General features: G+C 38.9%; 1 protein-coding gene across 2 annotated transcripts in view; it reads left to right on the top strand.

The window, feature by feature from the left end:
• Nucleotides 1–19,218, top strand: part of SRGAP1 (SLIT-ROBO Rho GTPase activating protein 1) — a 312,702-nt gene that overhangs the window by 223,018 nt on the left and 70,466 nt on the right. For both annotated transcript variants that reach the window (XM_025402923.1, XM_025402924.1), the window contains exons 7-8: nucleotides 1,213–1,434; nucleotides 4,031–4,132. In XM_025402923.1, the coding sequence (XP_025258708.1) occupies nucleotides 1,213–1,434; nucleotides 4,031–4,132 (324 nt within the window). The remainder of the gene's footprint in view (nucleotides 1–1,212; nucleotides 1,435–4,030; nucleotides 4,133–19,218) is intronic.

A 19,218-nucleotide genomic window follows, 5' to 3' on the forward strand; every position in this document is an offset into this window, starting at 1 on the left:
TCTTCCCTCTTCCTAGCCCTCATCAACCACAATCTACTTTTTATCTCTATAGATGTGTCTCTTCTGAACATTTCATGTCAATGAAATCATATGTAGTCTTTTGTGACTTACTTCTTTCACTTAGAATAATGTTTTCAAAGTTCATCCATGTTATGGCATATATCAGTTCTTCCTTTTTGTGGCTGAATAATGTTTAATGATATGGCTATACCATATTTTATTTATTAGTTTGTGGACATTTAGATTGTTTCTACCTTTTAGCTATTACGAATAATACTGCTATAAACATTTGTATACACATTTTTAGGTGGATATGTTTTCATTTCTCTTGGATATATATCTAGGAGCAGATTTGGTGAATCATATGGTAACTCTGTGTTTAACTTTTGAGGAACTACCAGATTGTTTTCCAAAGTGGCTCTACCATTTTACATTCCCACTGGCAGTGTATGAGGGCTCCAATTTCTCCACATCCTCTCCAACACTTGCTATTGTCTGTCTTATTGATTACAGCCATCCTAGTGGCTGTGAAGTGGTATCTCATTGTGGTTTTGACTTGCATTTCCCTGATTATCATTAGTATTTCCCAGTGATATTGAGCATCTCCTCATGTGCTTATTAACCATTTGTATGTCATCTTTGAAGAAATGTCTATTCAGATTCATTGCCCATTTTAAAATTAGGCTTTGTCTTTTTATTATTGAGTTTTAAGAGTTCTTTATATATTCTAGATATAAGTACCTAATAAGATACATGATTTGCAAAAATTTGTTCCCATTCTATGAGTTCTCTTTTCACTCTCTTGATGGTGTCTATGTTTTTTTTCTTTTTTTCACATGGAGTCTCGCTCTGTAGCCCAAGCTGGAGTACAGTGGCACCATCTTGACTCACTGCAACCTTCAACTCCCGGGTTCAGGCGATTCTTGTGGCTCAGCCTCCTGAGTAACTGGGACAATAGGCACGTGCCACCACACCCGGCTAATTTTTTGTATTTTAGTAGAGACGGGGGGGTCTTCAATTTTGATGAATCTAATTAATTTTTTCATCTGTTGCTTGTGCTTTTGATGTCATGTCCAAGAAACCGGTGCCTAATCCAATATCATGAAAGCTTACCTGTTTCCTTGTAAGAGTTTTATAGCTATAGGTTTCACATTTTTGTCTTTGATCAATTTTGCATTCATTTTTGTATGTGGTGTTCTTTTACTTTTTAAGTGCTGTGATCTTGGCTACCACGCAAGTCTGAATAGAGCCCTAAGAACATATCTCTCTGCGGAGTACAACCTTGAAACCTCCAGACATGAGGGCTTAGACATTATTGAGAATGCAGTTGATAATTTAGAGCCCCGGAGTGATAAGCAGAGATTCATGGAGATGTACCCTGCTGCGTTCTGTCCACCAATGAAGTTTGAGTTTCAGTCTCACATGGGTGATGAGGTCAGTAATTGATCATTTTTAAAATAATGAATTGTCTCTTCACTTATATTTCTCCTCACTTGCTATAATCTAACAGCTGTAATAATTCCAAGTTGTTTTCTCTCTCCTATCCTTGCAAAGGCCCTTAATATAATGCTGAGATCAGCCGCTACCAACATTTTTTTTTTTTTTTTTTTTTTGAGACAGAGTCTGGCTCTGTCGCCCAGGCTGGAGTGCACTGGCGCGATCTCAGCTCACTGCAAGCTCAGCCTCCCAGGTTCATGCCATTCTCCTGCCTCAGCCTCTGGAGTAGCTGGGACTACAGGCGCCCACCACCACGCCCGGCTAATTTTTTTGTATTTTTAGTAGAGACGGGGTTTCATCATGTTAGCCAGGATGGTCTCTATCTCCAGACCTCGTGATCTGCCTGCCTCGGCCTCCCAAAGTGCTGGGATTACAGGCATGAGCCACCGCGCCTGGCCAGTCGCTACCAACTTTTAAAGCAAATGTCAAACACTCAAATACTCACAAAGGTCAAACAGATAAAAGGTGCAGATTTCTGTTGCACTAAGCTTTCCCAGAATAGAAAGTTTTTGTTCTACCTCAAGACATTTTAATTTAATGAAAAGGAAGGCATTTTGCTGGTCTGATAGAATCTGTCTGATGGCTTCTTATAATCCTGATTTAAAGATTCTCATAAAGAAAAGTAATTGTATATGGCAGGAAAATGGAAGAAAAAAAAAAGTACAAGACTTCTTTTAAGACTCAAGTTGGCTCCAAAGTTTAAAATGAGCCTTAGAAATTATGGCTGTTTTATATCCTTTATATAAATTCAGCTTTCTATCCTATTTTACCAAAAACATGCATTTAAACTGATTATGAGTTACAGTTGTTTATGTTATTGTCTATGAAGAGGAGAAGACAAAAAAAGCCAGTTTATGGAGCATGCTATATAATAGCATTTGGTGTCTCAGCTGTGCAAAACAAAACTCATAGATAAAAACTCAACTCGGCCGGGCGCGGTGGCTCGCGCCTGTAATCCCAGCACTTTGGGAGGCTGAGGCAGGCGGATCACAAGGTCAGGAGATCGAGACCATCCTGGCTAACATGGTGAAACCCCGTCTCTACTAAAAATACAAAAAATTAGCTGGGCATGTTGGCGGGCGCCAGCTACTCGGGAGGCTGAGGCAGGAGAATGGCGTGAACCTGGGAGGTGGAGCTTGCAGTGAGCCGAGATCGCACCACTGCACTCCAGCCTGGGCGACTGAGCAAGACTCCGTCTCAAAAAAAAAAAAAAAACTCATAGATAAAAACTCAGTCTTAACTTATGGTGACAGTCTGTTTTTCAAAATAGATGTAATTATAAGATCATGAAAGATTTCTTTAATGTCATATTTTTTCTGAAATACCAAGTGTTAAGACATATAAAATATATACGTGTATGTATTTATATATAATGTACCTGCTGTATTTCTAATTGGATTTTATGTGTGTTTGATAGAAATGGTAAGCAGTTTTTAAGCCAAAAGAACGTGGATTTTGACAAGCAGGATGAGTAGCTTATCCCATGTTTCCAAAAACAAATGGTCGCTGTTTAAATTTTTCAGCTGTGGATATGTTAAGCATAGCATGTTAACATATCACAGACAAATGACATCAGTTGGATGTTAATGGTTTTATTATTTTAATAAAATAAGTTGGTTGCCCTTTTTTATGGCCGGTTCTGCTAAGGAGCAGTGGTAATCTCTCTAATGTTTTGGAAACTCCATAAAAGGAACCCCCATCAGCCAAGAGCATTTCTAAAACAAGGCAGATAAAAAGAAATTGTTTGTTTCTGGTGCAGTTTTAATAATGCTCTGATTTTGAACTTATCCATAATTGAGATCATGGCCAAATATATTCTATCAAAACCTAAGATAAGTGGCCTCTTGAAGTTCATGGTGAGTCACGCGATTTGGCTGCTAGTGGCTAGGGAAGCCATATTTGAAAGATGCTCAAATAGTCATTCACATTTTCTGAGTTTTTACTATGTGCCAAGCGCTGATCTAAGTTGCTTCTGTACATTGTCTCATTTCATTCCCACAGCAGCCCTGTGTTATAAGAACTCTTATTATTCTCATTCTACAGATTAGGAAGCTGAGGTTTTGTAACTTACCACAGTCACCTGGCTAGTAGGGGACAGAGCTGGCATTCGAGTACAACTGACTGACTCGAGAGCTCAGACCCTAACCAATAAGCCCTGCTGCCTTCTTAATTTATGTCTGTATGGTCCACATGAATCATCTTCCGCCTCTGCACAAGAGCCATTAAGAATTCCACGAGTGAGATTTCATCATCAGAGGTCCATTGCAGGAACTGCTCCGTTCTTACCACAGTCCTTCCTACAGCTGCCATCTTCCAGTCGTAGCCAGGCCAAGCAGCTGCATTCTACTGTTGCAGCTTATGTAACAGCTCCATATTTACAAGAGAAGTTTTGATGCGCCTATTAAAAGTAAATATGTAATTGGAACCTTGAGAGGATTGGTGTGATTCGTGTGTCATTTAAATAGGAGAACTGTGCTTCTGGAGGTGGGTCTGTGGTGCCCCGTTGTAACTGTGGTTTCTCATTCTCCATCAGGTGTGCCAGGTCAGTGCCCAGCAACCAGTCCAGGCAGAGCTCATGCTCAGGTACCAACAGTTGCAGTCCCGCCTCGCCACACTCAAAATCGAGAATGAAGAGGTGAGCATGCGTTCATCCTGCCACACCAGTGTTCTGAATTCAGATATAACTGGAAGGCATTCTCACATGATCTAGGCATATTTAATATTCAAGATTCAACCTCTTCATTATATATTTCCTGCTCTCAGGGTTCCTGTAATACTCTTTGTAGGGGATAAATGCAAAGATTCTGTATTCTGCCATAGATTAATATTTTACTAGACACTCACTGCATATACATGTAAACATAATTTTTTTACCTTAAATTGTAATTCATAGTGAAAATAGTTCCCATGGGTTGTCAAATTCAACATATATGTACAAAAATATACAATCCTGTGTACAGTGGAACTTTTGACTAATATGTTAATTTGTTTTTTAAAATATTTTGTAGAGATGGGGCCTTGCTGTGTTGCCCAGGCTGGACTCAAACTCCTGGCTTCAAGCAGTCCTATCTTGGCCTCCCAAAGTGCTGGGATTACAGGCATGAGCCATTGTGGGACCTGGCCCACAGTGTGCCATGTTAATTTAATCCTAACTTTTAAAATTCACTTTTTTTCCCTTATGGTTTCCTATATTCTCTAAATTTTTGGTACTGAACATGGCATTACTGATATAATTAGAACAAAATCATATTTTGAAATGGTACTTGAATGAGGATAGACAAATGTTTATTTGCCAGCATTAGTATATTTAAATGAATAGAGTATAAAATATGAATTATCAATATATGTTGAGTTAGGAAGCAATTATACAATTCAGCTGCCTATTTCTGAAATTAACTTACTTGAATCCACGTTCTCCTAAAATAAAGATGTGAACCACAAATGTTTCTTGCATTAATCAAGGCTCCCAATTGTAATTTACAGGAACACAAGTTACAAAGTTAACTATTGGTCAGTGTTTGCAGTATCCTCAGACATCACTGGATTTGTGTTCAAATGACGTTATCAGGACTCTCTCTCTTTTTATCACTTAGAAGTGATTTCTTCATGTGTGTTGGTAGTGTGTTGGGGATAGAGGCAGAACTATGTGGTCCCTTTTAAAGCTTGCCATCCCACTTCATCCTAGCATCCTTGTCTCTGCAGTAGGACTGACTCTTTACTGACCTGGCTAAAGTCATGCATGCTTCTGGACAAATGATTCCATCTAGGAGATGAGATTCTGTCATTGGTCAGCCTGGAGAATGTGCAGCTCATAGAACCCTTTGATTGAGAATTCCAACAGAAATAGTGTATTTCTAGAGACAATTCCCAGAAGGAAGGATCGTGGGACAGAAGTGAAAAAATAACTTACAATGATAAAGTGAATATCCAAAATTCACTTTCATACCCTGTTTTGTTTTAATCCCACCAGGATGTTTGAGCTCGTGTATTTGTTTCTGTTAAGAAAGAGTGATGTATTTTTAGACCAGTATAATTTGGTCAAAACCCATTGTAAATTTTGGCTTTTATTATTCCTAATAGAAACAAACCAGCCCTTATTCAAATGTGTGTACTTAAGATGCAACCAATGTCATCTCTATATAGAGTCCCACAAATGAACCTTTCCAAAGGAAAGCTACTGCTCACCTTGAAGTAGCGTTTGAGAGCCTAGGTTTTGGCTAGGCTTCACAAAATACCTAATGCAGTTTACTGGATCCTATTCTATCTACAGTTTGTATGTCTAGTGACTTCCCTTGTTTTTCCCTGCATATCCTTCTGCTGTTTTATTTGGATAACATTCTCTAAACTCAAGGGAAATAGGGTATTATACACAAAGTCAAAACTGGCAGCTCAAGGATATGTTTTGTTTGGCTCCCAACATTTTGACCTGTTTTTTTAAAAAAAGGTCTGGCTACTCTGGCCCTGCACTGCTTCATGAATTGAAGAACTGGGGCATTTGAATTCTACTTTGCCAGAGTCATTCAACTTCCATTTCTCTTACAGTGAACTGTTTGTGTTACCTGTCTGGCCTCCGCAGGCCTTTGAGTTTTGACCCTTAATGTATGCCTTTTTAGGCATAATGTGGAGAAGCACAGTGTCCTTATAAACTTAGAGAGTCAGGCAATGCTTTGTGAGGATTAATTTTTTAAAATTCTCTAAAGAACTTGGGAAGTTGAGGGAGGATCTCTTGAGCCCAGGAGTTCGAGGCTGCACTGAGGTGAGATGGTGCCACTGCACTTTAGCCTGGGTGACAGCAGGACCCTGTCTCTTAAAAATATTAATTAATTAAAATAAATTTTTAAAAACCTACTGACTGCAAAATAAAACTTAAAAAGTACTTTTTAAACATTAGCTGAAGCAGCAAATGAATTGGATTATCCTAATGTTTCTTGTGAGCATGACTACTGGTTTATGATTTGTTGGACACCAAAGAAAATTTACTGTGGTGGAGTGGGATTCTCAAAGAAAGTAAGATTTAAATTAGATTTTTGATAATCAGTAGATAACCATAAAAATAGAGGGACGAAAAGATATTTCAATATATGTCAAGGTTCCTTGGGAGAATAGTTGGTTATCACCGCAGTTCTCTTTGGGGATGAACTGAAGGAGAAGGTGAGGTCATTCAACAAGAAGCTTTGAGAGCCAGGTTAAGGAGTTTTGTTACTGTGGTTCAGAACAATAAATACTGAAGGTCCCCAAGGCTTGAGGCTGCATTGAGCTATGATTATGCCACTGCACTCTAGCCTGGCCAATGGAATGGGACCCTGTCTCCCCCACCAAAAGAAAGAAAAGTTGAGAGAGAATTTCACCCAAGTTTTAAAAAGCATGGACAGTGCAGCTAAGTAGAACATGAACCTTTTCACCAAATCTTAGAATACCTTAAATAGTCACTTTGGGAGGCCAAGGCAGGCAGATTGCCTGAGCTCGAGAGTTCGAGAACAGCCTGGGCAACAATGGTGAGACCCCATCTCTACTAAAATACAAAAAATTAGCCGGGCCTGGCAGCATGCGCCTGTAATCCCAGCTACTCAGGAGGCTGAGACAGGAGAATCACTTGAACCCGGGAGGTTGCAGTGAGCCAAGATTGTGCCACTGCCCTCCAGCCTGGGTGACAGAGCAAGACTCCGTCTCAACAACAACAACAAAAAAGTAGGCACCACCTGCAACAGACCATATCTGGCCCATGAAAAAAAATTTTTTTGAGACAAGGTCTCACTCGGCCACCCAGGCTAGGGTGCAGAGGCACAGTCACAGCTCACTGCAGCCTCAACCTCGCAGGCTTAGGTAATCCTCCCACGTCAGCCTCCTGAGTAGCTGGGACTGCAGGCACACACCACCACACCTGGCTGATTTTTGTTTTTTTCATAGAAACTGGGTTTCACAGGCCGGGCGCGGTGGCTCAAGCCTGTAATCCCAGCACTTTGGGAGGCCGAGACGGGCGGATCACGAGGTCAGGAGATCGAGACCATCCTGGCTGACACGGTGAAACCCCGTCTCTACTAAAAAAATACAAAAAACTAGCCGGGCGAGGTGGCGGGCGCCTGTAGTCCCAGCTACTCAGGAGGCTGAGGCAGGAGAATGGCGTGAACCCGGGAGGCGGAGCTTGCAGTGAGCTGAGATCCGGCCACTGCACTCCAGCCTGGGCGACAGAGCAAGACTCCGTCTCAAAAAAAAAAAAAAAAAAAAGAAACTGGGTTTCACCACGTTGCCCAGGCTGGTCTCTAACTCCTGGGTTCAAAGCGATCCACCTGCCTTGGTCTCCCAAGATGCTGGGATTACAGGTGTGAGCCATCACTCCTGGCCTGAAAACTTTTGTTTGCTCTACAGTGCTTGGGTTTTGAAAGTTATTTACTATCCTGTAAAAACTGTAAGTTTTCATAAAAATACCAATATGCAGGGTGAGCACAGTGGCTCACACCTATAATCCCAGCACTTCGGGAGGCCAAAGCAGGCAAATCTCTTGAGGTCAGGAGTTCGAGATCAGCCTGGCCAACATGACAAAATGCTGTCTCTACTGAAAATATAAAAATTAGCCAGGCATGGTGGCGCATGCTTGTAGTCCCAGTTACTCAGGAGGCTGAGGTGGGAGAATCACTTGAACCCAGGAGGTGGAAGTTGCAGTGAGCTGAGATTACACCACTGCACTCCAGCCTGGGCGACAGTGCAAGACTCTGTCTCAAAATATATATATATATAAAATATATATATTATATATATAATATATATAAAAATATATATCATATATATTTACATATTTATATTTTATAAATATATTTATAAAAATAATATATAATATATAAATTATATAATATATAATATGTAATAAATATATATTATTTATATTATAAATAATAAACATATTATTTATAATATATAAATATTAAATTATAAATTATTTAAATTATAAATATTTAATTTATTAAATTATAAATATTTAATTTATAAATATTATTAAATTACATAAATTATTTATATTTATAATATAAATAATATATATTTATCAATATCCAGCCTCTTTAAAAATTAGAAGAACTGATCACACTAGACCTGTGTTTCTTTTTTTTTTTTTTTTAATTAAAAAATAGTTTATTATTTCATTTGTATGGACATGGAAGAAATGTTGAGTTATGATAAAATACACAAACATAAAATTTACCATCTTAAACATTCATTTATAGACACTTGAGTTGCTTTCACCTTTTGGCTATTGTGAATAATGCTGCTATGAGCACGGGGGACAAATCTCTCTTCAAGTCCCTGTTTTCAGTTCTTTGGGGTATATACCTAGAAACTGGATGGCTGGATCATATGGTGATTCTATTTTCAAGTTTTTGAGGAACCGCCGTATTGTTTTCCACAGTGGCTGCCCTCAAACGTTTTACATTCCCACTAACCGTGTACAAGAGTTCTAATTTCTCCATATCCTCACAAACACTAGTGATTTTCTGGGTTTTTTTTTTTTTTAATTTATTTATTATTATTATACTTTAAGTTGTAGGGTACATGTGCATAACGTGCAAGTTTGTTACATATGTATACTTGTGCCATGTTGGTGTGCTGCACCCATCAACTCATCATTTACATCAGGTATAACTCCCAATGCAATCCCTCTCCCCTCCCCCCTCCCCATGATAGGTCCCGGTGTGTGATGTTCCCCTTCCTGAGTCCAAGTGATCTCATTGTTCAGTTCCCACCTATGAGTGAGAACATGCGGTGTTTGGTTTTCTGTTCTTGTGATAGTTTGCTAAGAATGATGGTTTCCAGCTGCATCCATGTCCCTACAAAGGACACAAACTCATCCTTTTTTATGGCTGCATAGTATTCCATGGTGTATATGTGCCACATTTTCTTAATCTAGTCTGTCACTGATGGACATTTGGGTTGATTCCAAGTCTTTGCTATTGTGAATAGTGCTGCAATAAACATACATGTGCATGTGTCTTTATAGCAGCATAATTTATAATCCTTTGGGTATATACCCAGTAATGGGATGGCTGGGTCATATGGTACATCTAGTTCTAGATCCTTGAGGAATCGCCATACTGTTTTCCATAATGGTTGAACTAGTTTACAGTCCCACCAACAGTGTAAAAGTGTTCCTATTTCTCCACATCCTCTCCAGCACCTGTTGTTTCCTGACTTTTTAATGATCGCCATTCTAACTGGTGTGAGATGGTATCTCATTGTGGTTTTGATTTGCATTTCTCTGATGGCCAGTGATGAGGAGCATTTTTTCATGTGTCTGTTGGCTGTATGAATGTCTTCTTTTGAGAAATGTCTGTTCATATCCTTTGCCCACTTTTTGATGGGGTTGTTTGCTTTTTTCTTGTAAATTTGTTTGAGTTCTTTGTAGGTTCTGGATATTAGCCCTTTGTCAGATGAGTAGATTGCAAAAATTTTCTCCCATTCTGTAGGTTGCCTGTTCACTCTGATGGTAGTTTCTTTTGCTGTGCAGAAGCTCTTTAGTTTAATTAGATCCCATTTGTCAATTTTGGCTTTTGCTGCCGTTGCTTTTGGTGTTTTAGACATGAAGTCTTTGCCCATGCCTATGTCCTGAATGGTACTACCTAGCTTTTCCTCTAGGATTTTTATGGTATTAGGTCTAACATTTAAGTCTCTAATCCATCTTGAATTAATTTTCGTATAAGGAGTAAGGAAAGGATCCAGTTTCAGCTTTCTACTTATGGCTAGCCAATTTTCCCAGCACCATTTATTAAATAGGGAATCCTTTCCCCATTTCTTGTTTCTCTCAGGTTTGTCAAAGATCAGATGGCTGTAGATGTGTGGTATTATTTCTGAGGACTCTGTTCTGTTCCATTGGTCTATATCTCTGTTTTGGTACCAGTACCATGCTGTTTTGGTTACTGTAGCCTTGTAGTATAGTTTGAAGTCAGGTAGCGTGATGCCTCCAGCTTTGTTCTTTTGACTTAGGATTGTCTTGGAGATGCGGGCTCTTTTTTGGTTCCATATGAACTTTAAAGCAGTTTTTTCCAATTCTGTGAAGAAACTCATTGGTAGCTTGATGGGGATGGCATTGAATCTATAAATTACCTTGGGCAGTATGGCCATTTTCATGATATTGATTCTTCCTATCCATGAGCATGGTATGTTCTTCCATTTGTTGTGTCCTCTTTTATTTCACTGAGCAGTGGTTTGTAGTTCTCCTTGAAGAGGTCCTTTACATCCCTTGTAAGTTGGATTCCTAGGTATTTGATTCTCTTTGAAGCAATTGTGAATGGAAGTTCATTCCTGATTTGGCTCTCTGTTTGTCTGTTACTGGTGTATAAGAATGCTTGTGATTTTTGCACATTAATTTTGTATCCTGAGACTTTGCTGAAGTTGCTTATCAGCTTAAGGAGATTTTGGGCTGAGACAATGGGGTTTTCTAAATATACAATGATGTCATCTGCAAAGAGGGACAATTTGACTTCTTCTTTTCCTAAGTGAATACCCTTGATTTCTTTCTCTTGCCTAATTGCCCTAGCCAGAACTTCCAACACTATGTTGAATAGGAGTGGTGAGAGAGGGCATCCCTGTCTTGTGCCAGTTTTCAAAGGGAATTTTTCCAGTTTTTGCCCATTCAGTATGATATTGGCTGTGGGTTTGTCATAAATAGCTCTTATTATTTTGAGGTACGTTCCATCAATACCGAATTTATTGAGCGTTTTTAGCATGAAGGGCTGTTGAATTTTGTCAAAAGCCTTTTCTGCATCTATTGAGATAATCATGTGGTTCTTGTCTTTGGTTCTGTTTATATGCTGGATTATGTTTATTGATTTGCAAATGTTGAACCAGCCTTGCATCCCAGGGATGAAGCCCACTTGATCATGGTGGATAAGCTTTTTGATATGTTGTTGAATCCGGTTTGCCAGTATTTTATTGAGGATTTTTGCATCGATGTTCATCAGGGATATTGGTCTAAAATTCTCTTTTTTTGTTGTGTCTCTGCCAGGCTTTGGTATCAGGATGATGTTGGCCTCATAAAATGAGTTAGGGAGGATTCCCTCTTTTTCTATTGATTGGAATAGTTTCAGAAGGAATGGTACCAACTCCTCCTTGTACCTCTGGTAGAATTCAGCTGTGAATCCATCTGGTCCTGGACTTTTTTTGGTTGGTAGGCTATTAATTATTGCCTCAATTTCAGAGCCTACTATTGGTCTAGTCAGGGATTCAACTTCTTCCTGGTTTAGTCTTGGAAGAGTGTAAGTGTCCAGGAAATTATCCATTTCTTCTAGATTTTCCAGTTTATTTGTGTAGAGGTGTTTATAGTATTCTCTGATGGTAGTTTGTATTTCTGTGGGGTCGGTGGTGATATCCCCTTTATCATTTTTAATTGCGTCGATTTGATTCTTCTCTCTTTTCTTCTTTATTAGTCTTGCTAGTGGTCTGTCAATTTTGTTGATCTTTTCAAAAAACCAACTCCTGGATTCATTGATTTTTTGGAGGGTTTTTCGTGTCTCTATCTCCTTCAGTTCTGCTCTGATCTTAGTTATTTCTTTTAGTGTTTCTACAGGACAATAACTGACTTCCTTTAGACAAAGAGTGTGTGCTTCCAGTTTGCCATGTTCTCCATTCAGCCCACTCAGCTCATTTTCATGGCTTGCCTGGCCCTTAAAGATATTTGAGTTTGTATCACCTGCCTTAAAACAAAGAGAAGAGAGCAGTACATGCTTGTGAAATGGCCTCAGTATACTTAAAAGTAGTAAAAGCTAAAAGGTTTGAGAAGGGCTTAATTAAATCTGTGGTTGATAAAGATTCATAAGAGATTGTGACATTTATTGTCACTTCCCAACTTTAATTTAATTTACCTGTTAAACTTTTAAAAATGAGGTTTGAGTTTTATTATGCTGCAAACTTGCGCCCTTAGTACCTCAGTCTCACGATTCCAACTTCCAGCCGATCTGTCAGTGAATATTCATTAGTGCCCACTGTGTGTTATGCATATGGAATTAGAGCGGGGCCTGCTGCCACACAGCCTTGTGCCCGATCATTGTTTTATTTTGATTACTTAGCTGTTTATTAAAACTTTGAAAGGAAACATTAATAAACATTACTTATGTTTTTGTTTTGTTTTGTTTGAGACAGGGTGCCAGTCTGTCATCCAGGCTGGAGTGCAGTGGCACAGTCACTGCAGCCTCAACCTCCCGGGCTCAGGTGGTCCTCCTGCCTTAGCCTCCCAAGTAGCTACTTTTTTATTACTTACAGAGACAGTGTTTCTACAAATAATTATTTTGAATTATTCTTTAAATTTTCAATTATTGTTCATGAATTTTGTTCAAAAACAAAATAATACACCCAGCTACTTTTTTATTATTTGTAGAGACAGAGTCTCCCTATGTTTCCCAGGCTGGTTGAACTCCTGGGCTCAAGCGATCTTCCCACCTTGGCCTCCCAGAGTGCTGGGATTACAGGTGAGAGCCACAGCCGGCTCACATTACTCATTTCAGCCACCCGGCCCAACATTGCTCTTAAAGGCAACTTTTCAAAAACAAACTAATCATTTATACCTTTCTCATTATAAACATTTTCCAAACACTTTCCAGCCTAATATTGCACTGTCTTGTCTGCTTTCTCAAAAGTTTGCATTTAACCTTGTTGTAGGGATTTCTGCTTAGGGGTCATTCCTGTTGCTTCTTCCTTTCCAAACTAGCCTCTGGAGTAACTCACCATTGATTACAGTTCCCATTTCTTCAAGTTTCTCATTTCTCCCTTTATCTATACACAGTCAAAGAAAGAGAAAAAGGAACTACTTTGAGGAGAGCGTCTATGCCTTTTATATTTTTTTAGGACAACATTGGTTTGTAATAGCTTGCCCCATTTTCAGACTGTTTGTCCCAATATTTGGTCCAGAAAATAAAGTTTTCATCAGCATGTCACTGCTGTTCTGTGAGTAAAACCTTCTCACATATAAAACAACTAGTCTCTCTTAAATTATAGTAGATTTACCACCCTGAGGGGAATGTACAATGAGAGAGACCCATAATTTCTCAATCAATTTGCAACAGTGTTGAATGAACAGATAGCTCCACGTAAATTTTCCTAGCACCATTTGAAGTCTTTCACCAGCAGCTTGCCAACGAGTATTTCACAGACTGTTCCAAAAATACATTACTTACACAAGATATTTTAAACAATAATGAGCCAGATTTTAGGCAAACATTTGAGACAATTTTCATGGCATGGGAAATTGAGGGAACTAAGTGATATTTCAGTTATACCTCCTACCTAGGGTAGAAAAATCACATTTTCCCCCCAAATTTCTCATAATACCAGTGACCTCAGCAGAATCCCAGGTCATGTAAATCAATGATCAAACTCTCCTGGGGGATTCTCAAGTTCTTTTGAGACTTGATATAAGATATGAAGCCTGATAACCACTTAATTATAATTGCTGCTTTGGGTCTTCTCTGTGGCCTTTAACTTCATTTTTACTGATTTAAGTATCTTTGACTTGCCTGCAACCTTCTACTGATAAGCTAACAGGAAAATCCTAAGTAAAAGATAACTGCCATTTGTCCCTTAGATGGCATCATCTTCTTGGCCAAAATTAAAAATAGGATCAACTGTCTTTCACCACGAACACACATTTATATTTTTTGTTTCAAGGAAGCTTTAGCTCACTAAAGGGAGGGCCTTGATCCAAAAGAATACCAAGAGAAATGAGGAGAATTTCTAGGATGGGTATAAAAATGAGTCCTGGGATAGGGCACCCCAAAGAAAATGGCAGCGCTCAGGATGGCTCTCAGTGGAGAAGCCACTCATTTTCTCTGATGCACTGAGCATTTTTTGGCATCTATGATTTGAAAGGATAACTTCAGCGTCCACTGTTCATTCAGTGAACTTTTTCTGATAATTTGCTGTGTTTCAGGCACCGTGCTAGTCCCTGGAGCTATAAAGATTAATAAGTTATCACTGACTTCAAGTTGCTTCCACCATAGGTGGAAATATAAACCTCTAAACAGTGTAGCAGGTGCTTGTGAGAAATCAATTTGAGATCATGCTTCTTAGACCACACTCAGTGTCAGGTCCACTCACATGGGTCATTAAATCAGAGTCAGGGGTGGGCCACAGGAAAACAGGTTTTCCGAGACACAGCTGAAGGCAGAGACTTTGTTCTGAGAGTCCTGAGCAACGATGATGTTTTCTTCCTTGGATTAAGTTATATCATTGCTGAGAATGAATTTTGTTCAAAAACAAGAGAGCCCAGCATTTGTAAACATTACCTTAAATGCAAGTACATAAATTACTAGTGTGAATTCTTCTGGAATGGTGATGTGACATTCCCTACCCCCCCCCCAAAAAAAAAGGTTGGGGGACAGCAAACATTGGTCTGTTTTTTCAGATCTGGTAATGCCTACCCAACACAGACACGGGATAGGGTCACTAGCATTGCACCCATGTTAGGGTACAAGGAGCAAGGGAAGGCCATGGCAGGATGCTCTGCCTGTGCTCTCGCCTTCTGTGGCCTGTGCTAGCTGTGAGTTTCTGTACCCTTGGCTAATTAATTATGGAATTGACCCAATCTGTGTGTGTGTGTGTGTGTGTGTGTGTGTGTGGTCCCTTTCTGCTAATTTTTAGTACATCTGAAATGACACAGTGCTATAATTGAAATACATTCAAGGTCAGCGATGGGAAGGAGCAAGTAGTTCAGTGGGGAGGCGAAGGAAGGGATCAGGGTCACCTTCACAGATGAGTGATGAGTCTTAAAGGATGAATAGGACTGTATCAGTGCAAGGTACAAGGCACAGTGCCTTAAAATACATGGAGTGTGTTATGGTATGATTTGTGTCCTCCCTGAAAATTCATATGTTAAAGTCTTAGCTTTCAGTGATTAAGAATGTGATCTTATTTGAAGATAGGATCTTCACAGAAGTAATCAAATTAAAGTAGGTCAATATGACTTATGTCCTTATAAGACAAAGGGGAGGGGAAATTTGGATACAGAGACACAGGTGGAGGGAAGACGATATGAAGAGACATAGGGAGAAGATGACCATCTACAAGCCAAGGAGAGAGGCCTGGAACAGATCCTTCCCTCCCAGCCCTCAGAAAGAACCAACCCCGCAAACCAACACCTCGATCTCAGATGTCTAGCCTCCAGCACTGTGAGACAATACCTTTCTGTTGTTTAAGCTACTCAGTACCTGGTTTGCCTTAGAATAACACAGTGCATTCAGGGAATGAGACCACTGAAATAGCTGTCTTATTCTCCCAGTGATGGTAGTGTCCTGGTAACACAAAGGCAACAGAGCCAGTCCACAAAAGCCCGCAGAAGTCACCTCTCCCTCATTCATTTTGACCCACAGCTCAGAGTTCAAGCCACCCGGGCAGCTCCTTCAGTGCAGTGCATTCTTCTGGTTTCTCATGAATCCTTTGTCAAGTCTTTGGCCTCTCCTTCCACCAAAACCCAACTGTGTTTTCCTCCTGTTGATGGGGAGGTATTACAAGGCTCATATTAGCTGTTTCATATTTGCCTCATTATGTTCCCCCCGAGACTTATTAATATGGCTGGTGTGTGTCAGAAGCTGGTGTTACTGTCTGTTGCAAACATCCCATGGGATGATATGCAGTCCCAGCATTGTGTCTGGTGGCTTCTGTCACATCCTTTATTCCTGATACTTCCAAATTTAACCATGACACCACTGCTTCTGAGAAGGAAGTTGAAAAAAAGAAGAAAAATGGTGGTGTTGATTTTGGTTCTTCGTATATGTATTCCATGTGTGCATCTGATAATGCTGCTGTCTCTGGTTTCCTATATGTAAGAACACGGCTCTAGTGAAACATTCTTATGTAACCGTCTGTGTCATAAACTCAGTGAACACACTTTAATTGCAAAATTCCAACAAATTTACAGATTACAGTTGTCCCTTGGCGTCCAAGGGGGATTGGTTCCAGGATCTCCCACAGATAGCGAAATTCGAGGATGCTCAAGTCCGTTATATAAATGGTGTGGTATCTGCGCATAACCTACACACATTTTCCTATACTTTAAATCATCTCTAGATTACTTGTAATACCTAAAACAATGTAAATGCTATGTAAATAGTTATACTGGGTTTTGTTATTTTTTTATTGTTGTATTATTTTTTATTTTTTTTTACAAGTATTTTTGACCCACAGTTGGTTGAACTTGTGAATGGTTGAATACATGGATAGAGAATCCATTAAAAAAACAAAAACTGACTGCATTTGAAGACAAACTAGGAATGTTTATTTTGGTTCATGATTATTTTTGGGTTTTTTTGTTGTTCAGATGGATTTTGTGGTTTTTTGTTTGTGTATTTTAGGAGCTTTTCTTGTCATTGTTTTCCTTTAATTGTGTTTTAATTAGGTACATATCAGAGCACCTTATTGAACCTTACATCGTGTTATTCTTGTACTTCACCTTACCAGTATCTGAAGAACATTTCATGCCCCTACGTATACTTTTCATGCTCCTATGTATTTGGAAGTTCTGCTCTGCCTTCCAGAGCAAAAGAAGCTGTAGTTCTTCTCAGCAGTTTTGCTATTTAAGCCATCTGTTGAAAACGATTAACTGCTACTGCTGTTGCTTAAATGTTTTTCAAATATGCCCCATCGTGTTCATTCCCACTCTTACTTCATTAGATCAAGGTTTCGTCATCTCTAATGGAACTAGGGTCTCCTGACTACTTTTCCTGCTTTCTGTCTCTTTCCCTTTTATTGTTCATCAACTCAGGGATCTTTTAAAAATGGAAATCTAAACTGTCCCTTATAGGTGTCAGTGTCCCTGTTGATTCTCAATTAAGTGTGGTATATGAGGGCCTTTATTTTTGTTTTATTTTTTAAAATTCTGACCCCAGTATCATACAATAGGAAGGGCCTTTATTAGCAAGTCATCTTCTCTAGATGCTATGCACTCCTACTTCTCAAAAAAAACTTCTTGTTGTAGCCCAAGGCGGCCAGGATCTCTCTTTTCCCACTTTTTCCTCTGCCTGGAATGCCCTTTTTTCCAGTGAACACCTATTCACCATTTAATATGTGCTCAAAATTTATCTTCTCAATGGTGCCTTCCGTGACTTCCTCAGACAGCACAATATACTCTTTTGCCTGTGTTTTCTTACACATTTGTCAATTTCAAGAGTTTAATTGAATAAAGAAATAATAGCATTGACTTTGTAGCATTTTAATTACTATATATTGGCACAAGTACTTCCATTTTTTTAAAGTATTATAAATATAAAATTTATGGAGCTGTAGATAATATAGTCAAATATTTACCTTCCTTATTCAGTTATTAATTTAGTTATGCATAATTTAAATCATATATAAAACAGTATTTTAATTTAGAAATAGTTTTTCTCTCATTTTCACAATTTTATGAAGACTCTTCATATATCCTGATATTGTTTGTCATTACCAGAGCCACAGTTTGAGTCATCAAGTATACTTTTTTTAGAGTATACCATCTTCACATCTATTTGTTTGAAATACAGTGCTTTTAAAACTTGTGCATGATACTGTCATTAGAAATTTGTCTACAAGCTGTAAGAGCCTATTTGACTAGTGTAGGATGGTGACTCTTTTAATTCAGTCTATAGATATTTAATTATAACCTCCTTAAAGTAATTAATTACAGTATTTTAATGGTCATTAATATGCTTTTTTTCCAACAGTATCTACCCTTTGCATTGTGCATAACCCCAGGAATGATTATTGTCTATTAAATGTCTTTCTCTTCTTTTTTTTTTAATATTAATTCCATCACATGACCTTCTAAACACCCAAACTAGTACTAATTGCTACTGTTTCTTTCCCAAACATTATTTTGTTTAAAAAAAAAAAAAGTAATTGAAAAGATTTCTACTTCCTGTAATGATGGACTGGGTCACTCAACTGATTCCTTCAAATTTTATTTTCTAGGACAAGATGCATGGCCAGGCCTGCAACCTGTGACACAGGGAACCATATCTTCCCAAAAGGAAGATCATCTAATATTTTGAACAATAATAAAATCCAGAGATTCTGAGCTATTAGTGCCCCTAATGGTTTGGGAAAATAAACATTCTCTTTGGAGGATAACCTCACCTTTGACCTCAAATAACTCTACAAAAAATATCTAGCAAAGATAGTTAGACAATGAAGAGATAGGAAACCATGAGTGATAGCCAGAAGAAATAATAGACAATAAGACACACCCACAGGAACTCCAAATATTGGGATTATTAGAAATAAATGACAAAAGAACTATTTACAGTGTTCAAGGAGGTTTTTAAAAGCCAAGCTTAGATTTCATCTGGAAATCATAAGCACTAAAATAACAGATTTGAGAATGAGCTACATAGGAATTCTAGCACTGAGAAATAACCAAAATTAAGAAAGCAGTGGGTGAGTTTAACATCAAATAGAGCTAAAAAATAAATCATTAAAGAAGACAAATCAGAAGAAATAATGAAAACACAGCATTGGCCGGGCGCGGTGGCTCAAGCCTGTAATCCCAGCACTTTGGGAGGCCGAGACGGGCGGATCACAAGGTCAGGAGATCGAGACCATCCTGGCTAACATGGTGAAACCCCGTCTCTACTAAAAATACAAAAAACTAGCCGGGCGAGGTGGCGGGCGCCTGTAGTCCCAGCTACTCGGGAGGCTGAGGCAGGAGAATGGCGTAAAAACCCGGGAGGCGGAGCTTGCAGTGAGCTGAGATCCGGCCACTGCACTCCAGCC

Source organism: Theropithecus gelada, chromosome 11 (assembly GCF_003255815.1).
Source record: "Theropithecus gelada isolate Dixy chromosome 11, Tgel_1.0, whole genome shotgun sequence".
NCBI classification, from domain to species: domain Eukaryota; kingdom Metazoa; phylum Chordata; class Mammalia; order Primates; family Cercopithecidae; genus Theropithecus; species Theropithecus gelada.